This window comes from Microcaecilia unicolor, chromosome 6, assembly GCF_901765095.1.
Source record: "Microcaecilia unicolor chromosome 6, aMicUni1.1, whole genome shotgun sequence".
In the NCBI taxonomy this organism is placed as follows: domain Eukaryota; kingdom Metazoa; phylum Chordata; class Amphibia; order Gymnophiona; family Siphonopidae; genus Microcaecilia; species Microcaecilia unicolor.
Window position 1 is genome coordinate 147,054,042 of NC_044036.1, and position 25,073 is coordinate 147,079,114.

Consider the following 25,073-nt stretch of genomic DNA (forward strand, 5'->3'; position numbering starts at 1 on the left):
AGCTCTGTCGAGCAGGGACTGTCTCTTCATGTTCAAGTGTACAGTGCTGCGTACGTCTAGTAGCGCTATAGAAATGATAAGTAGTAGTAAAGAAAAGCTCTAAAGTAGCCTATTCAAATACACCCTGGGCTTATAATGCTAAAATATTTTAGTATGTAGTTTTCTGCAATTTGGTGTGGACCAAGCCTGGAATTATTATTCCCTCTCCTAAGAACCTCCCCTACTGCTCCCTCCCTTATGCCTTGTTTATTTTCTCCGAATCTGCCTTTGCTAATCAAGCAGCGGAAGCAGTGGCCCGTCTCATCTCTCTCTGGGCAAAGTTACATATGCCCTCCAAATATCTAGCTTTCCCAACCTTGAATCTGCTCATGACAGGCTTACACCGTCAGGCAGTATGGACTCTTGTAATTAGAAAGGAACCCAGTATGTAGTAGATATAATAAGATAGTTTATTACAATCTTACCAATGGTAATACAGGTAGGTTAAGCATTCACATAATGGAACCGCATATCATGGCACGTCCTCTCTCTCTAGCCTTCTGGAGTCTCCCTTCTCTGTTCGTCTTCTCCTCTCATCTCCTTCTTCTTCTCGTCTCGTCTCGTCTCGTCTGAACTAATACTCCTCAAACTGCTGCTTATATACAATTTTGGCCCTATTCATTTCAATGGACCCCAGCTGTCTCAACTGGGCTCCTAGTCCTTATCAGTTGATTAGAATGACTTCACATGTACCCAAACCTTCCTGTAGCCCCCCCTTTGGATGTTCTCACCTGGGGTGCAGCTGACCCAGCACTATCTCTACGTAACCATAGCAATTCTTGCTTATGACGTCTTGCAGGTGCCAATCTCAGGATTGTTTATAGAGTAGATTGCCCCCACCCTTGCCAGTTCAGCACTTGCCACAGTGAAATGTAACTGTGTCACAAGCTAGCTCTCTTTTGTATCAGAGATGATTCTGATTTTAAGAAGCCTAGCTCTTATTATGAGCCATTGGCCTGTATTTTACTGAGAGCAAGGGCTAGCATAACTCTTCAGCCTTAGCATAGAAGCTAGCCCCTAGCCAACCAGGCAGCTAGAAGTCCAGCCCCTTCTGGGTCATAGTCAACCCAAGGAATGCTCCTGCAATGATACACCATCCATCAATCCGTAAATAATGAAGCAACTACAGAAGGCAATCACTGGAGCAGACTCTCAGTGGCGGGGGATATCTCTATTCTGCCAACTGGAATCCTCCCTCTGCCTATGAAATCTATCAACACCCCTCATACAGTTCTCCAAGATGTTCAGCAGAAACAAAGTCTGCAATTAACATAGTAACATAGTAGATGACGGCAGAAAAAGACCTGCACGGTCCTCAACTCATATGTGCTACTTTTTGTGTATACCCTACCTTGATTTGTACCTGTCCTCTTCAGGGCACAGACCGTATAAGTCTGCCCAGCACTATCCCCGCCTCCAAACCACCAGTCCCGCCTCCCACCACCAGCTCTGGAACATACTGTATAAGTCTGCCCAGCACTATCCCCGCCTCCCAACCACCAGCCCCGCCTCCCACCACTGGCTCTGCCACCCAATCTCGGCTAAGCTCCTGAGGATCCATTCCTTCTGAACAGGATTCCTTTATGTTTATCCCACGCATGTTTGAATTCTGTTACCGTTTTCTTTTCCACCATCTCCCAAGGGAGGACATTCCAAGCATCCACTACTCTCTCCATGAAAAAATACTTCCTGACATTTTTCTTGAGTCTGCCCCCCTTCAATCTGATTTCATGTCCTCTCATTCTACCGCCTTCGTATCTCCGGAAAAGGTTCGTTTGCGGATTAATACCTTTCAGATATTTGAACGTCTGTATCATATCACCCCTGTTTCTCCTTTCCTCCAGAGTATACACATATTAGGTTTAAAGGGATCAAGAAGAGAATGAAAGGAAACCTAGTGCTTAGGGTTTGATTCAGTTGAAGAAAACTGATGGCAGATGGAAAAAAAATTGAATAAAAGATCAACTTTTTCCCATCTTTTTATGCAAATTTCTTCTCCTGACAGTATGAACTGGCAAGATGTGCCTGTGCCAGCCAGAAGTTCAAATTCATTGGCCAACAAAAGCCATTGCATAGCAACACCTATCTTCCCCCTCTCCGATTTAAGTGCATAAACTGTGTATTATGTCAAGACTCCGCCCTCAATGGACAGAAAATTCTAACTCATCCCGTGTACCACAGTGCAGTACTTTGTGCCCTGAGCCATAGGCTAGCGAGTCCTATATCACACTTTTTCATTAGCACATCTTTTTAAGTGCTTTTTATTAGCATTTTAGAAAAGAACTGTTTGTCATCCTAGCTCCACTTCCATTAGAGATTGTAGTTCGGTCCTGGTTTTCTGACTGCCATTCCTGTGTAATGTATTGCTTGTTGTCCTGTAAATTCCATTGGGTTGGTTAGTCAATAAAACAGGTCCGAACTACAGTCTTTAGTGGAATTGGAGCTAAGTTGGCAGTATATTTGAAGCTTGAATTTAGATTACTGTATGTTACTAAACTGGAATAAAACAATCTCAATATACATATCTTCAGCATTTCTTAAATAAGACAGACAGAAGGAAGAAGAACTGGATCTTCAGAAAATCCAAGAACCAGAAATGAAAGAGTTTCTGTAGAAAGGCTGCCTATTTTATTAAACAGGTTCTTATGATTTAGAAAAGGACTAGGTCTATGTATGGAGACAGACAGAGAAGTGGAGACAGAGACAGGCTGGTACAAGATATGTTTCACATACATTTATGATGATATATTAGGCTTTGTCCGACGTGGCCTATTCCAGTGTGTAAGGTTTTGAAATATAACACACCACTGCAGCTAACACAGTGCTGTCAAGATTATTACTAAGCACTGCGGATAACATCCATTCACAGGTCATGCATTTGAACGACTTCTAGCAGCTGTAGGTCTTGAGCATTCATCTGCCCCTAAAATTCTTTCTGTAATGTAAACAGTCAACCCTTCTTGCACAAGGGCCAGATTTTCCTATTTTTTTGGGTCCCCTATGATTACAAAGTTTGACCTTGCAAAATCTTAATTTAAAAGACCTAAATCAAAGAGACAGTGACCACTTTTAGCATTGCTTTCTGAAAAAAGCCTGTTTATTACCTCCCAAACTATTCCACCTAGAGCCACCAACCAGCTTATAATCGAAAGACAAAAACGCCTATATTGCGACCTAAATCGGGAGATAGGCGTTTATCTCCCAAAAACGAATAACGCGGTATAATCGAAAGCCGAACTTGGACGTTTTCAACTGCACTCCATCGCGGAAGCGTACAAAGTTGACGGGGCGTGTCGGAGGCGTGGTGAAGGCGGGACTGGGGCGTGGTTATCACCCGAACAGGGATGGGTGCCTTTCAACAATAATGGAAAAAAAGTATGCGTTTGTAGCTAGAATTTAGGGCACTTTTCCTGGACCCTGTTTTTTCACTAATAAGGCCCCAAAAAGTGCCCTAAATGACCAGATTACCACCAGAGGGAATCGGGGATGACCTCCCCTGACTCCCCCAGTGGTCACTAACCCCCTCCCACCAAAAAAAAATGATGTTTCACAACTTTTTATTTTCACCCTCAAATGTCATACCCACCTCCCTGGTAGCAGTATGTATGCAGGTCCCTGGAGCAGTTGTTAGGGGGTGCAGTGAACTTCAGGCAGGTAGACCCAGGCCCATCCCCCCCTACCTGTTACAATTGTGCTGCTTAATGCTTAGTCGTCCAACCCCCCCAAACCCACTGTACCCACATGTAGGTGCCCCCCTTCACCCCTTAGGGCTATAGTAATGGTATAGACTTGTGGGCAGTGGGTTTTGAGGGGGATTTGGGGGGCTCAACACACAAGGGAAGGGTGCTATGCACCTGGGGGCTCTTTTACCTTTTTTTTTTTTTTTTTGTAAAAGTGCCCCCTAGGGTGCCCGGTTGGTGTCCTGGCATGTGAGGGGGACCAGTGCACTACGACTCCTGGCCCCTCCCACGAACAAATGCCTTGGATTTATTCGTTTTTGAGCTGGGCGCTTTCATTTTCCATTATCACTGAAAAACAAAAACGCCCAGCTCACAAATTGTCGAATAAAACATGGACGTCTATTTTTTTCGAAAATACGGTTCGGTCCGCCCCTTCACGGACCCGTTCTCGGAGATAAACGCCCATGGAGATAGACGTTTTCGTTCAATTATCAATTATACCCCTCCAAATGTTCAGAATACATACATTTCTCTATAAAAATTAGAAACAACTTCCAAATAGGGATTCAGCCTAAAAAACACAACATTTACTTTGCTGAGGAACCCTAGCTATCATAATGCCTGATCTTGAACTTAGATGACATTTGGCAATGCAACAATGCTTTCATACAAATGGAAAATCAGTGGAGCTGAACAGTGGTGTAAGTTTAATCCCTGACTGGCTGCTGTTCTACAGGAAAGTGAAGGAACCCTTTTCCAAAGTACTTGAAAGCTTCACAGGCGTATTAGCTTTCTTGTATAAAAGGAGGTTATTCCCTAAACGTAAGAACATTTAGGATTGTTTCACATGCAGCCATGGATTTTTCAGCTATACCAGTCTGTATAAACTTACTGCTTGTGTGCTGTACTCCAGCAAAAACACATAGCTACGATAAACAATGAGATGTGTCAGTCTGAATACTTATGTTAAATGCCATGCTATGGACACTGTATCCAGGATATAAGTTAAGTCTATTTGCTGTTTTTGTCCCTGAAAATCTTCCAAAAATATAACCAGGTAGAACGTTCCAGCATTTAAAAAGGAGATATTATTTTGGAAAAACCTAAGTATTTTTCTGAATTTCGTGCCTTTGGATCTGACAGTGCATTGCGTTCAGTTCTGGTCACCTTATCTCAAAAAAGATATAGTGGAATTAGAAAAGGTTCAAAGAACAGCCACCAAAACATAAAGGGGATGGAACTCCTCTCATATGGGGAAAGGCTAAAGAGGTTAGGGCTCTTCCGCTTGGAAAAGAGATGGCTGGAGGGGGGAGGGATATGATTGAGGTCTAGAAAATCCTGAGTTGTGTAGAACGAGTAGAAGCTAATCAATTTTTTATTCTTTCAAAAAGTGCAAAGACTAGGAGACACTCAATGAAGTTACATGGAAATAATTTAAAAACAAATAAGAGAAAATATTTTTTTCACTCAACAAATAGTTAAGCTCTAGAATTCATTGTCATAGGATGTGATAACGGTGGTTAGCGTATCTGGATTTAAAAAAGATTTAGACGGGGGTCACGTGATGCTGTAAGCAACGGTGGACGTGGGTCTCATCGTTAGCTCCGGAGTTCGCTCCTAACCTAACTTTTGCGACGACTTATATTCCCCCAAGAGCCGAAATAAGCAGTGGTAAAGGCATAGGAGTGCATGGACAAATTTCTAATACAAGCAGGGATGTCAGCAGCCGCAAAAACCTCTAAAAGAAAAGAGGATAGACTCCGAGGAGCGGAAAACAAAATGGCGCCGACATCGCCGTCTGCTTCACCGCCTCAGAAGCCCTCGGACTCGCTAGTGTTGGAGCTCACGGAGGCGGTAGTACATGCGCTAGACTCGCGCTTCACCCAACTAGCGGAGCAGATCGCTGGGATTACGGCAATTACCTCGGAGTTGTCCCGCCGCGCTGGTGAACTAGAAACGCGGGTGTCGGAGGTAGAAGACGTCCAGAACAGCCATGCGGAAAGCATTGTGAAACTGGAAAAAGCGACTAAAGAATATCAAGAAAAACTGGATGAATTAGAAAATCGTGCTAGAAGGGAAAATCTGAGATTTGTAGGGTTTCCTGAAACATTGGCTGACAATGAAATAAAAAATACATTAGAAATATGGTTACAAGCACGGTTTCCAGAAGCTACTGAAGGAAATGATATTCATTTGGACAGAGCACATAGAATAGGCCAGAAGCAAACGAGGGACGCTAGGCCAAGAGTGATTATTGCCAAATTCCATCGATATGCACAGAAAGCAGCAGTACTTAGATTGTACAAAAGCAATAAAGAAGAAGCAAAATTTGAAGGCAGTGCCATAAAAATATTTCAAGATTATTCAGCCACAGTGGCGGCGCGACGCCGAACATTTACGCCGGCCTGCTCTAGACTAGTGGAAAAGAAACAAAGATTTATGCTTCAATATCCTGCGCTTCTGAGGATACAAACGAGTAATGGGTGGAAATCTTTTGAAACAGCTGAGGCTGCCATGAGCTGGATGAACACTGCAGAAGAAAGAACATGACTTCTCTGCTTGATATCTGAAAGTGACCAACAGTATTAAGGAAACTGCAACAAGCAAAAGATAACATTTTGAATTGTGTTAATAGTAAAGGACAAAAAGTTTTACCTATCAGATAAGTATAATTACCATGTTAATTGTTGGAAGATTTGTTAAAGTTAAAGGGAATATAAGAGAATCTAGTAAGTATCTTTGAGGAGGGGGTTGGGCTCCGGGAGCATCAAGCGGACCCGTGTGTAAGATAATAAACACGCTAGAAAAGGTACAACAAGATGGGGGGGATAATACGATAGGGGGAGGGTTAGAAAGAAGAGGGGGATGGGAGGGACAATTTAAGCCAAGATCCATGAGGTACCATATAAGATATCGACTCCAACATAAAGTGGAAGTCAAGTTGGAAGGTGAAGGGTCCAGGCTGGGGGACCCGGAGCCTTGGAAATGGTTAAAACTTTGGCTTTACTCATATATTTACAAAGGCAGTGGCTAGGCCAACAAATGTACGCCTGGTGTCCTGGAATGTGTCGGGGACAACCTCTCCAATAAAAAGATCTAAGATCTTGGCCCACCTAAAGAAACATAAAGCAACAATAGCATGTTTACAAGAAACTAAGCTCTCTGATTTGGAGCATCAAAAATTGAAACAACAATGGGTGGGAGATTGTTATTACTCATCTGCAGATGGCCGTAGAGGAGGCGTAGCCATACTTATAAAAAGAGGCATCCCCGGCATATCCAGGATGGTAGAAAAAGATAAAGAAGGAAGATACATATTGGTACACTTGAATTATTTAGGGTATGAATATTATATCTGTGGAATATATGGGCCAAATACAAGAGATCCAAAATTTCTACATACCTTGGTACAATTAGGTCTCAAATATGACAATGCCCCATGGATACTAATGGGTGATTTTAATCAAGTTCTAGATCCTGACATGGATCGATCAGTGGCGATGGCCTGGGGAGCGATGCGAAGGGGCAAGGGAATGGATTACTTATGTAAAATGTTAGAATTAGTGGACCCCTGGCGCCTTTTGCACCCGACACAACGAGATTACACACATCTTTCCAAAGTACACAGGTCCTGGTCGCGGATAGATTATATACTGGTAACCAACACATTATTCCCAGCAGTACTTGAAGCGGAAGTGGGTCCGATGGCAATATCGGACCACACGTTAATTTGGGTGGAGCTGGCAATGGGACCTCCAGTGGAACAATATAGACGCTGGAGATTCCCGGCTTATTTATCAAACAATCCTGATTTTCGAGCATTCTTAGAGAAGAAATGGGAATTATATGCAGAGATGAATAAGCAGCACCAGGATACACCGGGACTATTTTGGGAAGCTTCAAAGGCGGTTATTCGGGGAGATATCATTAGCTATGTGACGGGTAGAAATAAAAGAATAGCGCAAGGAATAATACAATTAGAACGCCAATATCTACGCTCCAAAAGAAATCATCAAAGTAATCCAACTAAGGCACACTATGAACAAATGATGGCTGATTTGGCAGGACTAAACACACTAATTCATGAAAGGACACAAAAAAATTTGACACATAGACGATTCCAATATTATAAATTTGGGAATAGAAGCGGGAAACTATTAGCAAGACTAACAAAGGTATGGGCTGGGCAGACTTTCATTCATACATTAAAATCTATAGATGGTACCAGAAAGCATAAGCCAACAGAAATATTACAGTTATTTCAAGACTACTTCTCTGGGGTATATAAGGCAGAGCCAGAGGTGGAAAATACAGTGATACAAGATTATTTGGAGGATTCAGGGATGCCGCAGTTAACGCCAGAGATGACAACCCAGCTGAATGCCCCGCTAAGTTTACAGGAAGTGGAAAAAGTAATTGTAACTCTTTCGGGGGGAACGAGCCCAGGGATTGATGGGTTCTCAACAGAATATTATAAAATGATGGCCCATAGAATACTGATACCATTAACAGAATATTTTGAGGAGGCAATAGAGCAAGGAAGATTATTTCCAAAAACGAATGACGCGCTTATAACCCTGCTACCCAAACCAGGGAAATCGCAGGAAGACTTAGAAGCATATAGGCCAATATCCCTATTGAATGTAGACCTTAAAATATTAGCTAAGGTACTAGCAGATCGTTTAGCACAACATCTCCCACACATTGTAGCTGATCATCAAGTAGGCTTCGTGAGGGGGCGACATCCAGGTCTTAATGTCCGCAGGGCGTTATTGGCATTGGCACACAGTAAGGCCTCAGGAGAACCATTATTATTGACAAGTTTGGATGCAGCCAAGGCTTTTGACAAAGTAAGATGGGGATATTTGTTTGAAGTGTTAAAATATATGGGCATAAGCGGATGGTATTTTAGAGCAGTGTCTATTCTTTATGCAGAACCAACAGCACATATACTGGCGAATGGTATGGTATCCCCGGCGTTCCCAGTACAAAGGGGCACAAGGCAGGGATGTCCCCTGTCACCTTTGCTCTTTTTGTTGTATATTGAACCTTTTTTGAGAACGGTGGGGAGGAATGCCGAGATTGCGGGGGTGATGATCCCTGGGTTGCCAATTAAAATATTAGCTTTCGCTGATGACATCTTGCTTACACTGACGGACCCGCAGAATTCCTTATCTAATCTTTTAGAAGCAGTGGAAGAATTTAGTTATATTTCTGGTTTTATACTAAATAAACAAAAATCAGTAGCACTACCGACCAAACAGGAAATAAAAACAAGGTGGGTGGGGCCATTCCCATTACAATGGAGCATGGAAAAAATTAAATATTTGGGAGTTTATCTTTCCCCCCATCTAGATAACGTACATAAAATCAATTTAGAGCCGCTGTGGGAGATGACAAAAACAACCTTATTGATGTGGCAAAAGCTTGCCTTATCACTCTTCGGTAGAATTGCCATTTATAACATGATTATAGTACCGAAATGGATGTATGTGGTACAAGTGTTGTCGTTATTCATAACCCGTAAAGAGGAACTAGATCTTTATAAACTACTCAAACAATTTTTATGGAATGGGAAACGAGCTCGAGTCAATATGCAACAAACGTATTTGACGAGGGCCAAAGGAGGCTTGGGAGCACTTAATATCAAATGGATATCAGTAGCGGGTTGCATGCGACACATAGCAGATTGGCTTAGAGGTACATCATATTTCACATTCCCAGAAGCAGAGTGTAGGATGCTTAAAGAAGTACACTTTAGTTATTGGTTACATGTGGGACTTAGCAAAGTAACAATACAAAAATACATCAAACCATTGTTTCTCCCACTTCAGAAAACATGGACATGGCTAAGTAGACTCCTTGGTCTTAATGCGAAAGTCTCACCCTTTCTGCCGATTGGAGGTAACATAGACTTCCCAGTGGGGAGCTCTTCTTTAACATTTTGTAAATGGAGGGAGGCGGGTATTTTCTTTTTGTTCCAAGTTCTGCGGCAGGATGGAACGTTAAAATCTCAAGAGGAAATGCAGGGCTGCCAAGGGATGGAGATAAGAGATTTTCTGGCATATGAACAATTAAATCACTATATTCGGTCTCTCCCGGGGTCATCGCTACAAATCAAAGTGCAAGAACAAATAACAGAGGTCTATGATCTAGAGGCCCAGAAATCAGTACCACTGAAATATTATCACTTGCAGATACGAGAAGCTATGCCTATGGTACATTACACAAAACTGACACAGATGTGGGAAAAGGAACTGGGTTGTAGCATAGGGAGTACTGTAATACAGACCTGTTTACAGTTATGTTATAAACAGTTTGGGTCTGTTGAAATAAGGGAAATGCAATATAAATTTTTGATGAGACTTTATATATCACCGCACAGAGCATTTAAAGCAACATTGAGACCACAGGATGACTGCCCAAAATGTGAGAGGCAAGGAGCACATCTAGGACATATGTTTTGGTACTGCCCACCAGTATTGAGATTTTGGTTTCAAATGTGTACACATGTGTCAAGGATGTGGATGATTCATTGGAAGAGTCACCCACGGCTATTATTTGAAGAATTCACAAATCACGGGTCCAGCAAAGTTGGTTTCCGACATTTTCAGAGGCGATCAGTGATGATGGGTAAAAAGACAATTCTTAAATTGTGGTTGCAAAAAGAAAAGCCATCTGTCCAACTTTGGAGAGCAAACATGATTTCGCTCAGTGCAATGGAAAGAAAAGAGGCATCGGATTTAGAGTCATCAAAAGGTGAACAATATCTTCAATGCTGGATGCCCTTTTTGAACACATTAACTGCACGGGCACGTAGTAGAGTACTTAATGGATAATAATTACTGAATAGAAGCTTGGCACGAGGGGGGGAGGGGGGGGAAAAAGGGGGGGGGAAAAATGACATAAAAACTGAATGATGATAGTTAGAAATGAAGAGTTTTATTGTATTATGATTAGTGGAATTGCATGTTATGAGGTAATCTGCATCATGTTGGATGTTGTCTTATATTCTTTGTCTTTCTGTCATCAATAAATATATATAAAAAAAAAAAAAAAAAAAAGATTTAGACACGTTCCTGGAGGAAAAGTCCATAGTCCGCTATTGAGACCGACACGGGGAAGCCACGGCTTGCCTGGGATTGGTAGCATGGTATCTTGCTACTCTTTGGGATTCTGGAATCTTGTTACTATATTGGGTTTCTGCCAGGTACTTGTGACCTGGATTGGCAACAGGATACTGGGCTAGATGGACCACTGGTCTGACCCAGTATGGCTATTCTTATGTTCTTAACTGAGTTCCATTGCATAAGAGCTGTAGCACAGCTTGGATCAAGTTCACAGGAAGGGTTGCCACATCACTCAGATCAACATGAAGCATCTGACTTAGGTCAGGATTTGCTTCCATTTGTTGCACATAGTTCTGATTTCTCTAATTAAAATAGAATATGCAACTCTATGCAGCTTGTGAGTCAAAACGCAGATTGCAACCCCTTTTCTGGTGTGATTTGGGTGGAGTGCCAAACCTAATTTCATCTCCCAGTTGGCACAACCCCTTGGTCTAGATCTGCCTGTGTTGGAAGGATTTCACATGGTTCAAATGTTACTGAACTAAAAGGTCAAACCTAGCCCACAACTGACCCCTTGCAGGAAGAAAATGATATACAGCATTACTAGCACCTTAGGAGTGGATAAAAACGCTGGTCTAGGCTCTGAGGAGGCCAATATTCTCATAGATGTCTAATCTCAGGTGTCTGGAGTAGAGAGACAGCCTAATATTAGAGCAGCAGGCTTAGAACCAGGGAAGTCAGAGTTGAAATCGTGCTTCTCCCACTGATGTCAATTGTGATCTTGAGCATTCTCTCTTCACCCTACATTGCTTCAGATGCAATTTAAATTTAAACCCATTTGGGCACGGAAATAACCACAGTACCTGAACTGTAATGTGCCTTGAGGTCAGATTTGACAAAGGCAAGTAGTTAAAAGCCAAATCTTTCTAAATACAAAAATGTCCCCTTCCTGAGCACCTAAATTTAGGTGTCTAAAAAGTGCCACTTGCTACAATATTAGATGGTGCCAATCCCAAAAGGAGGGTGTAGGGTGTAAAAACTAAGGGGTTGATATTCAGCTGGCAACGGTGAGCATAATTTTAGCTGCCGGTAACGTTATTCCCAAATATTCAATGCCAGACCGTGTCCAAGCACTTGCATCAAATATCTAGGCTTATGTGGCCGGTAATCGCTCATGCGATATTCAGCACTTAACTGCCTAAGCAACACTGCATAAAGATAGGACTAACTTTTATGCAATCCAATTTATTTATTTATTTATAATGCTTATACCCCGCTCTTTCCCACTCATTAGCAGGTTCAGTGCAGCTTACATAGTATATCAGGTTAACAAAGTAACATAGAGTGGATGCAGCTGTAATATAGTAAGTAAAGAGGTGATCGTTTAGATGTGGATAGGTAAGATGGGCAAGAAAGGAGGAAGGCAAAGGTAGGGGAGTGGGGGGGGAGGGTGTATATTGGGATTAGCGTGTTGTTAAGTATGGAAGAGTGTATAGGGAGGGGTAGGAAGAGGGATGTGTTAGAAAGGATTAAATAGGGAGCATATTTCAGGTTCAGTCTTCGTGTTAGTCTGATCCGGGTAGCGCAGATGGACTCATAGTCTAAGTCAGGTCATTTGTGTAGGCTTTCTTGAAGAGGTAAGTTTTTAGCAGCTTCCGGAAAGGTAGATGGTCATTGACTGTTCGAATGGATCTTGGTAAGGCATTCCATAGTTAGTTGCCTATGATGGAGAAGTTGGATGCGTAGTAAGTTTTCTACTGCTTAATTTAGCTGCTTAGATGGTTAATGTGGTTTTGCCAAATCTGACCTCACGTCACATGAAGGACCGACAGAATGGACAGGTGTTTCGAATGCTCACATTAAACTAATTCAAAGCTTTAGCAGACAAATACTACAATAGGAAACCAGATGTTGAAAATATGTGGAAATTGTTCAAAGAGGAACTTCATGACATCTGCCTAAATACATCGTCAGGCATGAAAGAAAGAGTGGATAAGTGAACAAACTTGTATAAGGAGGTGAAAAAAACAATTCAGTCATTACTTGCATCACAATTTATATTACAGTGGAATATTTATAATAGTAATCTACAGAATCAAATATTTTCTGCCTCAATATGCCTTGGGAGTTGTGGGATCACAGAGTTCTTTTAGACCAGGCCAGACCACGATTACTTTAAAGACCACCTAAATGCTGTGTGTTCATAATCAGCGCCAGAGAAAATCCTTGTCTGAAGTCATGTCCTGCTTCTGATTTTGCAGTGTTACTCACAGGCAACCTGCATTTACACTGAGAAATCAAATGTTCTATACTAAAGTGCTTTATAAAATATTTAGTTTCATACCAGCAGTGGCCATTATAAGCCTGGTACATCCTACTTCCATCTATAAACAGTGCTTCTGGTTAATCTCTTAGTTCCAGGAGTCAGTGTTCCTGCTGTCCAGGGCTCAGCCTCTGATGCTGTCTTTTGAAATGGTGTCTTGATGTCACAGAGCTGGCCAGTTTTTAGTTTTGACCAAAAAATCTCCCTCTTGGAACTGTACTTGTTGCTTGCCTGCTTCCTTTGGGGGAGGGGAATGGCAAGGAGCAGGGAACTCAGACTAGCGATGGGGAGAGGGGGACCTCCCCACTCCCCCTTCCCCCTCCTTAGGGTTACCATATTTGTTCCCCCAAAAAAGAGGACACATGCCCTGGCCCTGGCCCGCCCTACCCCTATCACATACCATCCCACCCCTTTCACATCCCCATCTTGCCCCGTCACACCCCTTAAAGGGATCCTATTCTCCCCTCCTCTCCCCTTACCCTGCTGTACTGCCCTGGTGGTCTAGTGACCTCTTCAGGGCTGCAGACTGTCTTGCTCTGTCCCGTATCAGTGCCAATTCAAAAGAGCCCCCTCTTTCCTGCCCTGAAGAGGTCACTAGACCACCAGAGCAGTACAGTAAGGTAAGGGGGAGGGGAGGATAGGATAGGACACCACTAGACCCTTCAAATCTGGACAAACAGGCAGGCTGGCAAAACTAACCCGGTTACCTGGCCATGTCCTCAAAAAGAGGACATGTGCGGGAAAAACCGGATGTATGGTAACTCTACCCCTCCCCTCAAATTGGCAACTATTAGCTTTCTCTCTATTTCTTTTCCACACACACATAGCAGAGCTGCCAAATTACCCATTCCAGGAAGGAGACTTTTTGGCCGGTTCTGGTTTTAAACTTACATTCCAAAGCAGTGTAGTATTTATAGTCCATGATTTTATCCATTGACATCAGTGCTGTAGGTCCCATAATGCACCAGAACTTTTCAAAGCTCCTATGAACACACATACACACTCCATCCCCTCCTCCGAGGCCAGCTGTCACCATCCTAAGCTTTCCCGCCTGTTACAGCTGTAGCTGCAGCAGGGTAATACAATAATATGTTTTCACACCTTTTTATTTCTTAATATACTCTTACTGTCTCATTTGTCATCTTTGTTATTATTATTTCGTGTTTCATTTCACTAGGCCTTTCCTGTTAATTCATTTTATCTTTCTTCACATTTCCTCTTTCCTTTGATTTCTAAGTGTCTTTCTTCTGTTATTCATTTTATTCTCTCAGCATTTCCTCTAGATTTTTCAATCTTGTTTTCGTCTTTCTTTTGCTTGTGTTATAGATTCCGTTTCATCTGTTTTCTTTATTCTTCCTATATTACTCCATTCTCTTTTCCCTCTCCTCCTAGTCTCTCTCACTTCCCTCGCTCCTCGCCTCCCCACTGACTCATCCTTCCCCACCTCTCCATAATTCCTTCAACTTTCACTTCCTTCTTGCACCCCTCCCATCCTTTTCCCTTCCCTTCTTGCTTATTTTCCTGCACACCACTCCTCTCTCTTCCTTTCTCAGTCCAGTTTTGACCCTCCTCGCTCATCTCATAGCCTAGTGGTTACTGCAGCAAACGTTGATCCTGGGGACCTGGGTTCAAGTCCCACTCCCACTGCAGCTGCTTGTGACTCTGGTCAAGTCACTCAACTACTACTACTACTACTACTTAACATTTCTAAAGCGCTACTAGGGTTACGCAGCGCTGTACAGTTTAACAAAGATGGAACAGTCCCTGCTCAAAGGAGCTTACAATCTAAAGGACAAAATGTCAAGTTAGGGCAGTCTAGATTTCCTGAATGGAGATATAATGGTTATGTGCCGAAGGAGGTGGTTATGTGCCGAAGGCGACATTGAAGAGGTGGGCTTTGAGTAAAGATTTGAAGATGGGCAGGGAGGGGGCTTGGCATATGGGCTCAGGAAGTTTATTCCAAGCATAGGGTGAGGCGAGGCAGAAAGGGCGGAGCCTGGAGTTGGCGGTGGTGGAGAAGGGTACTGAGAGGAGGGATTTGGCCTGAGAGCAGAGGTTTCGGGTAGGAACGTAAAGGTAGAGAGGTAAAGAGGGGCTGCAGATCGAGTGCATTTGTAGGTAAGTAGGAGAAGCTTGAACTGTATGCGGTACCTGATCGGAAGCCAGTGAAGTGACTTGAGGAGAGGGGTGACAGGGCCGTGCCAATACGGTAAGCGAGGTAAGCATGGCAGGGGGGCGCCGTCATTTGGGGGGCGCCCCCGCACCATGCTTACCTCCTCGCCCTCCCACTCCCATTGCCCAACTGCCCGCGCTCTCTTCTCTCCTGCAGCAAGATCCCTTTTTCTTTTTTTAATACTTTTAATTTTACCTCTGTCCGGCAGCACAGCGTCAGTGCAGGAGGTGGCGCTCCCGGTCTAGCCTTCCCCTTCGCTCATGTTCCGCCTTCTTCTGACGTCATTTCCTTGACATCAGAAGAAGGCGGAACATGAGCGAAGGGGAAGGCTAGACACGTCGGGAGCGCCGCCTCCTGTACTGACGCTGCACTGCCGGGTGGTCACGGAGGTAAAATTAAAAGAAAAAAGAAAGAAAGGGAATAGTTGCCGGAGAGCAGGGGAGAGAGAGGAGCATGCAAGGGCAGGGTTCATGGAAGGGAGAGAGAGGAATTGCTGGATAGGGTCAGGAATGAATGGAGGGGGCAAGGGACAGATGGGCATGGATTGATGGGAGGGTAGGGCTCAGGGAGAGAGGGGAATTGTTGGATAGGGATGAATGGAGGGGGCAGGGGGCAGGGGACAGAGGGGCATGGATGGATATGGATTGCAGGGCAGGGCTCAGGGAGAGAGGGGAATTGCTGGATAGGGTGAATGGAGGGGGCAGGGGACAGAGGAGCATGGATGGGCATGGATTGGGAGGGCAGGGCTCAGGGAGAGAGGGAAATTGCTGGATAGGGTCAGGAATGAATGGAGGGGGCAAGGGACAGATGGGCATGGATTGATGGGAGGGTAGGGCTCAGGAAGAGAGGGGAATTGTTGGATAGGGATGAATGGAGGGGGCAGGGGACAGAGGGGCATGGATGGATATGGATTGCAGGGCAGGGCTCAGGGAGAGAGGGGAATTGCTGGATAGGGTGAATGGAGGGGCAGGGGACAGAGGAGCATGGATGGGCATGGATTGGGAGGGCAGGGCTCAGGGAGAGAGGGAAATTGCTGGATAGGGTCAGAGATGAATGGAGGGGGCAAGGGACAGATGGGCATGGATTGATGGGAGGGTAGGGCTCAGGGAGAGAAGGGAATTGCTGGATAGGGATGAATGGAGGGGGCAGGGGACAGATGGGCATGGATGGATATGGATTGCAGGGCAGGGCTCAGGGAGAGAGGAGAAACTGCTGGACATAAAGGGGAGGGAAGAGAGATGAAGGAGATTAAATGAGGGAAAAGGAAAAGAGGAGAAAAACTGCACATGGATGAAGAAAATAGGCAGAAGCTGAGGACCAGAAATGAAGAAGAAAGGAGGAAAGGAAAGAAATAAATGGAAAGGAAGCCCTGGAAACGGAGTTAAGAGGACAGATAGCAGCAGAATCAGATACTGGGCCAGCATGATCAGAAAAAGAAAGTCACCAGACAACAAAGGTAGAAAAAAAATCATTTTATTTTCATTTTAGTGTTTGGAATATGTCCACTTTGAGAATTTACATCTGCTATCTTATTTTGCAATGTATAGCAATTTGTTTCTAAGAATATTGCTGACAATTCCTGTCAGTGTGGTAAGTGGTGAGTGATCATTTTCACCGGGGGGGGGGGGGGGGGGCGCCAACTGATAGTCTGCAGGGGGGTGCCAGAGACCCTTGGCACTGCCCTGAGGGGTGATATGGGCATATCAGTACTGACGGAAGATAAGACATGCAGCAGAGTTCTGAACGGATTGAAGGGGGGATAGATGGCTAAGTGGGAGGCCAGTGAGTAGTAGGTTGCAGTAGTCAAGGCGAGAGGTAATGAGAGAGTGGACGAGTATTCGGGTGGTGTGCTCAGATAGGAAAGGGCGAATTTTGCTGATGTTATAGAGAAAGAAGCGACAGGTCTTGGCTATCTGCTGGATATGTGCAGAGAAGGAGAGGGAGGAGTCGAAGATAACTCCAAAGTTGCGGGCAGATGAGACGGGGAGGATGAGGGTGTTATCAACTGAGAAAGAGAGTGGAGGGAGAGGAGAAGTGGGTTTGGGTGGAAAGACAAGAAGCTCGATTTTGGCCATGTTCAGTTTCAGGGGGCGGTTGGACATCCAGGCAGCAATGTCAGATAAGCAGGCCGATACTTTGGCCTGGGTTTCTGCAGTGATGTCTGGTGTGGAGAGATAAAGCTGGGTGTCGTCAGCATAAAGATGAAACCATGAGAAGAGATCAGCGAGCCCAGGGAAGAGGTGTAGATTGAGAAAAGAAGGGGTCCAAGGACCGATCCCTGAGCAACTCCAACAGAGAGTGGAGGAAGATCCATGAGAATGTACTCTGAAGGTACGGTGGGAGAGATAAGAGGAGAACCAGGAGAGGACAGAGCCCTGGAACCCAAATGAGGACAGTGTGGCAAGAAGTAGGTTGTGATTGACAGTATCAAAAGCGGCGGATAGGTCGAGGAGGATGAAGATGGAGTAATGACCTTTGGATTTGGCAAGGAACAGGTCATTACAGACTTTAGATAGTGCCGTTTCTGTCGAGTGTAGAGGGCGAAAGCCGGATTGAAGCGGTACGAGGATGGCATGAGAGGAGAGAAAATCAAGGCAACAGCTGTGAATGGTGCATTCAAGTATCTTGGAAAGGAAGGGCAGGAGGGAAATGGGGGCGGTAGTTGGAGGGACAAGTAGGATCTAGTGAAGGTTTCTTGAGGAGTGGTGTGACTACAGCATGCTTGAAGGTGTCAGGGACAGTTGCAGTGGAGACAGAGAGGTTGAGGATATGACAGATAGGGGGGGTGACAGTAGGAGAGATGGTGTTACCCCAGGTGCAAATTAGTGCCTGTATATACTATGTAAAACATTTTGAATGTAGTTGCAAAAACTACAGAAAGGCACTATATCAAGTCCTATTTCTCTTTCCCTATTTGAGATTTCTATGTGTCAACATTTTTATTGATGATTCCACCTGGTAACACATCCATTAGAGTACATACATAACAAATTGTAAAGCTATCGTTCTTATGTACATTAATCTTAAGTTGCTATCATCAGTTTTTGTTTTTATAACAGTACCCTATCTTATCCCCCTCCCCCCTTACTACCTTCACTTTTCCCATGTACACTGAAAGAAACCATAGTCAGCTTGTTACATTAAACTCAAACCGTAATTCCAATAGTAACACTTTACATTATTCCGTGATTGAACCCCTTATTACTATTATTCCCCCCCTCCCCCCCATCTTTTTAAATACTCCATGCTCATTCGTAATCCGTTCATGTTCTAGTCATAGCCATCCTCTTCATTTTCCTATATTTAATGTGTTGGTAAAGGTTCACTGCCTTACTGGTGCTTCTTAAAGCTCTATATACCATTATCTTCTCTGTCTATTGTATTCCTTGTCCAGACCCCCCCCCCCCCCCCCCCCCCAAAGATACCCTGAGACTCCCTCTCCCTCATGACTCTTCCTTCTCCTTCTTAATGTGTAGAAAATTTATTTAACACTGCACTTCTCGCTTTATGGGAAATACTTTGCAAATATTTATTCCAAATAGAAACAAACCGCTCTCTTTTCTTTGGAGAATCCTGAGCTTCCTATTTGAGATTTCTAAATGGAATGTTGCTACTATTTGAGATTCTGCATAGAGTGTTGCTAGTGGAGGAGTAGCCTAGTGGTTATTGCAGAGGACCTTGATCCTGGGAACTAGGCTCAATTCCCACTGCAGCTCCTTGTGACTCTAGGCAAGTCACTTAAACCTCCATTGACCCAGGTACAGATAAGTACCTGCATATACTATGTAAAACACTTTGAATGTAGTTGCAAAAACCACAGAAAAATAGAATATCCAGTCCCTTTCCCCTTCTCTCATATTTCTTTTTTCCCTTTCCTGTCCCTCCCTCTAGTCTTGCCTTTTCTATCTCTTTTCCCTCCTTTATCCCCCCCCCCAAACCCTCCCCTCATCTCTTTCCTTTCTCCCATCTGTGGTCTTCCTCTCCCCCACACTCCTTCCTTCTAGCCCAATCTCTTTTCTGCTCCATTCTTCCCAGCACTCACTCACACCCTCCCTAGCACACTTTCTGATGGTCCTCTTGCCCCCCCCCCCCTCCCAACCAGGTCCTGCTTATCACTTTCCCCATGAACATCTCTTCCTCTCTTCCCCCAGATCCAGCATCTTTCCCTTTCCCTCCCCCCATAGGACCAGCATATTTCCCTCTCTTATCCACCCCCCCACCAAAGTTCATCTCTTTCTCCTTCCTCCCTTGCCTACCCCACCACCCAGTGGGTCTCTATTTCATAGCTCCCTTCCTATTGGGGTAGTGACAGTTAAAAACAGAATCCAGCACAGGGGACCTTCACACTCCTGTACCATTGATGGTCCTTGCCATCTCACCCCCTCTAACTCAGAGCTGAATTTATTGTGGTCCCTAGTCTGTAACATTTAAGCAGTGGCGTACCAAGGGGGGGGGCGGTGGGGGCAGTCCGCCCCGGGTGCACGCCACTGGGGGGGTGCCGTGGCGCGCGCCTGTTCTGCAGCAGACTCAGAGGGAGCAGTGAACACATGCGAATTGTGAAATCGGACTGAAACAGGGCAACAGGCGCGCGCCGCGGCACCCCCCCCCCAGTGGCGTGCACCTGGGGGGGTGTCATTTCGCTAGGGGGGGAAGAGGTGTCATTTCGCTGGGGGGGGGGGGCCCATCGGCGATCCACCCCGGGTGTCAGCTAGGGTCGGAACGCCACTGCATTTAAGAGACCCTCCTTGTAATTTTCTTTATTTACAAATGCATTTCAGCTTTTTTTTTTTAGTGAAGGATGAGATCCTAAACTGTAGCTTGTCCAACTTACATGTATCCGACACTGCTCTAATGCCACTTCCTGTTGCAGTATGGGGCGAATCGGCAGGGACCTTCAGTGACACAGGAACATGGAGGCTCCATGGAGCTTGATACTGTTTTTAGATCAGTTGCTGTGTTGGAGGAAGGAAGGTATGAAAGAGAGACATTGGGCCATGGGGTAAGTACCAACAGAAAACAGGGCAGCACGACCAGCAGCAAAATTTAGATGTGCTTTTTAATGCAGAGGGCCACATAGGCATCGCCCCTCCTCCCCAAACTATGCCCATGCGTGCAACTGGTAACTTGACAGCTCTGTACACCTCTGTGTTGCAATGGGGGTAGGGGCGTAGGCAGACACCCAACTTTGGGCGGGCCTGGGCTCAAGATAGGTGGGCAGAACACCCTGTCCCACGAGTGATTTGGTCTCTCCCTCTCTCGCCTGCATGAGATATGGTCTCTCAAACATCCCCCCTTCCCTGCATACCTTTTAAATAGCAGATTTTCACTGGCAGCGAACAGCAACTAATACACACTGCTCATGCTGGCTCCACAGCCTTCTCTGTGATGCAACTTCCTGTTTCCACATAGGTGGGAATACATCAAAGGGATGGCTGTGGGGCTGGTGCGAACAGTATGTGTCAGTCTGCTCACTGCAGGCCAAGATCTTCTATTTACAAGGTATGCAGGAGGGACAGTTGTTGGGAGTTTTCGGCTGGTGGGGCTTGGGGATCCCTGCCGGCCACATCATAGGTGTGCTGCTACTGAGTGGGCCTGAGCCCACCCGGGCCCACCCTTGACTACGCCACTGAATGGGGGCAAAACCATGACTGGATTAGCCTGTTCTAGAGTGAGTTGGCAACCCTGCTTCATGATCAGAGTGACAGACTGGTAACTTAATAACCAGGGCTTAAATTCTGCTTCTCCCACTATTGCACTTGGCCCACAGGACTCACTTTATCTCCCATTTCCTCAGGCATCCACTTAAATCATAAACTGGTTGGGAAAAGAGACTTCTTGTACTTGGCTGTAGTGTGCTCTATAAATGTAAATGAATAATGAGGGGCAGGGTTTATAATCCTGGACTGCAGCCTTTCAGTTCATTATTATGTACTGTTCTAGAAACTCAGAAAAACAACATTGCTGTGGCTGGCATAGACTTTTCACTGTATTTCTAGTATATGTTTAGCCTACAGAAAATCCCTGTGATGTGAGCCAGGCTAGCACTTAGCCAAGAGCTGTGTTTTTATAGCACCATACAGCAAATACTAGCAAAAAAAAAAAAACAACAACAACAAATATAATATCACAAAATGTAGCAAAAGTTAATAAAGGTATGAAAACGAGCATTCAAATACTGCCTAGTAGTGCACTGAAATAATGAATCACTGGATGGAAGGCAGAGCAGAGGAGGATTAAAGTTTTACTAGGGAATGACTGGGAGCAAAAACAAATTCAAATGTTAACAGTAATTCTGAAGTCATAGGCAAAATAGAAGTTTGTGAGATGTATGTTTTATTTATTTAAATAAAGTTCTGGGGTTTTTTTCTGGGGAAAGAGACTCAATGGTGTCCCTTTAAAAGGAACCTTCCTGTTCCTGTTCAGCTGATGCCAGAGGTTTTCCTTTGATAGAATGAGTCAGCACAGCTGGCAGAGGTCTGCTGCTTCCCTGACTCCCATGGCTATTTGGGTGTGGCATCAATCACCTGTGTACCTGCTGTGGACTCTACTGATAGCGGACTGTGGTCTTGTAGACTGATAGGTTGCCAGGGAAATCCCTTTGTACTCCTGTAGATTATAATTCTGTTTCTGAGCCCGCTGAAGGAGTGCCTTTTCCTGCAGTAAGATGTTCCAGTTCAGACAGCTGGGGTCCCCTTCCTGACTGGGGGGTGCTGATGCAGTAAATTTGCATTAGAGCAGGGGTTCTCAACCCAGTCTTCTGTACTGAATATGCATGAGACCTGCATACAATGGAGGCAGTGCATTCAAATCTGTCTCATGCATATTCTTTGTGTGTAACCTGAAAACTTGACTGGCTGGGTCAGTATATCCCAAGGACTCGGTTGAGAATCCCTGTGTCAGATCCATGCGCGGATGGCTTAGCACGAGGCTTCCTACTGCAAGCCTAATGCCAAATTTCTGTGTGTCAATGTACTTAAAAAATTATAATCAAATAGGAGTTGCACAGTACATTGTACACTAACCCAGGGAGAGCACACACCACACATGTGCTAAGGGCAGCAAGTGTGTCTGCACAGAATCAGCTCTTCCAACCTACCTCCCCCAGTCTGTCTTTTTTTTTTCTTTTACCTATGCTCCTCATGGAGGCTATGAAATCAGTTGTGGGTACTGTTATGCTCGCAGCAAAAAGGAGTCATTAAATTATCACAGATTCTACTTCAGAAGAACCAAGAAATGATAAGTAGTAATAGAAGTAGAAAAATCCTAGTATTGAGCTTTCAGACTTCTCTGCATCTGGGCAGAATAGCTGTGACATTACCACTGATTTTAATTTGCTATACACTGATGTCTAATGCTAGCAAGTGCACCCCACAGTATATTAAAGCTGCTCTCACCCTACCCAGTTTACTGCATCTGCCCCTGGGTTTCTCTTGGGATTGGATTCTGAGAAGGACACCATCCAGTTTTCTGGATACAAGTTCAGCACCGGATCGAACAGAATCCTGAGCCTTAGGGCTGCCTCAAAAGCTGCTGCAGGGTCCCTGGTGTGCAAATCAGGAGGAAAGGAGAACCAGGGGTGATATAATACAGACATTCAAATATTTGAAAGGTATTAATCCGCAAACGAACCTTTTCCAAAGATGGGAAGGCGGTAGAACTAGAGGACATGAAATGAGATTAAAGGGGGGCAGACTCAAGAAAAAATGTCAGGAAGTATTTTTTCACGGAGAGAGTGGTGGATACTTGGAATGCCCTGCCGCGGGAGGTGGTGATGAAAACGGTAACGGAATTAAAAAATGCGTGGGGTAAACATAAAGGAATCCTATTCAGAAGGAATGGATCCTGAGAAGCTTAGCAGAGATTGGGTGGCAGAACCGTGGGGGGAGGTGGGGCTAGTGCTGGGCAGACTTCTAGGGTCTGTGCCCTGAAAATGGCAGATACAAATCATGGTCAGGTAGCACAAAAAAGTAACACATATGAGTTCATCTTGTTGGGCAGACTGGATGGACCGTGCAGGTCTTTCTCTGCCGTCATCTACTATGTTACTATGTATGTTTTTACTATGTTACTATGTAATAGGAAAGCTTAATTAACAAAAGCCATAGCAAACAGGTTTCATTAGTGCAAAACATAAAGGTATCCGTCCATGCCAATTAAACGGCAATCTCACTCTACTATAAGCATCACTGCTTGTGTATGAGTATGAAATGAACTCTGACACAGCAGAAAAAAAAACTATTATCCTCGGAAGTAAGTCTCCCTATGCGAGGGGGTGAAACCATCCTGCTTTAAACCTAAAGATAGTATTTTACTGTGATTAGTGTCTACAGGCAGCATCCCCGATTGCAGGTTGCTTTCACTTCCATGCTGTTTTATGAATGGGGAACAGATAAGACTATGATGCAGGAAGGGTTGTTAGCCGCTCCCTGCTCCTGACATGGCCACCCCCATGCCTGGGCATATGGTATGATCCGTAGCTGAGCGCAGCCTGGCAGTGCAGATCCGTGACAGGCTCGGACTCCACGGGTCTGGGTTCCCTCCCGCTACCCTCTTCGGCCACGGACTTGTGTTTATTTGTCTTTTCTGTGCAAACAGGGCCAGATCGAGGTGGAGAGCGAGACTGTCTTCAGACTGGCTGCCCTGATCCTCCAGGTAAGAGATCCTCTTTAAAATGCTGTTTCCTAAACCTCCTGGGAGTGAGCTGGTTGTCCCTAGAACTTGTTGCTTTTTTTTTTTTTTTTTCTTGCAAGCGGCAGGGTATTATTATTCCTCCATCCCCTGCTGAGTCTTCTGCCTGTTCACTCCTCGCCTTTGCATTCCTTCTGCAGTCTTAGAGCGTCTCGGATGAATTATGTTCTTAGAGAACGAACTCTTTAATCTGAGAGATAAACGTGCAGTCCGGTTTGATAACTTTCTGCATTAGGCGTAGATTAGTTAAGAACCTCAGTAGGATTCTGGTGTCGGAACGAAATAGCTTACAGTTTTATCAGTTCAGCGCTTTTAGTGGAAAATCAGGAAATGAGAGGCACTGCAGTTTTACACTGGCTAATGTTATATCGTATATCAAAGTTTTCATTTTCATAACCATCGGGGGCATTCTTGTCTTATTAAAAGAAAACGCTATGGGAAGGGGGGGGGAGGACGCTTTATCTTTCAACTTTAACATGAAAGCACATACAAGGGAAACTAAAAATGTTGACAAAAAGAAACAGACGAATGCGACCCTCACTGTTAAGAGTGGGAGGCGATCATGGATTAAGTAGGTGTGTTGCATTCAAGCTGCCTTTAGCTCGCATTGTTTGCAGTTAGAGATCTGACAGCTGAGTGCAGTGTTCGTAAGCAATCATTTCAGCATATACCGTGCATGAACCTGGCATGTAGATTTTTCATCTTCTGTTATTTTTTTTTTTCAATTGTAGGAAGCAAAGGGGGACTATAGGAGGTACGTACTCTTGTTTTCCGTTTCCATTGCTGATGTATAGACGGTTCTGATTTAATAACGCATGATACATTTTCAAGTGTTCATATAGTGTTTTGTGATGTGAAAGGGCCGCTTTGGGGAAACATGCAGTGGTTTGGTTTCTAGACATTATTGATTTGTATTTATTTGTGGGTGAGATGAAGGGAAAGCATTCTTGCAGTTTCAGTCAGATTTGACATGACTGTCCTTTGCTTGTGCCTGTCTGAAAGGCTTGGGTGCTGTTTTTGTGACATGAGTAACAGCCCTGTTATATGCCTCTGGAAACATGAAGTTTGCTGAAGAGCTGAATATGTTGCTTTCATTTGCA

At 44.5% G+C, this 25,073-nt stretch overlaps 1 protein-coding gene across 1 annotated transcript in view; it reads left to right on the forward strand.

The window, feature by feature from the left end:
• FRMD4B (FERM domain containing 4B) overlaps positions 1–25,073 on the forward strand; it is a 214,848-nt gene that overhangs the window by 96,141 nt on the left and 93,634 nt on the right. The window contains exons 6-7 of the mRNA XM_030205557.1: positions 23,881–23,937; positions 24,705–24,727. Coding sequence (XP_030061417.1) covers positions 23,881–23,937; positions 24,705–24,727 — 80 coding nt within the window. The remainder of the gene's footprint in view (positions 1–23,880; positions 23,938–24,704; positions 24,728–25,073) is intronic.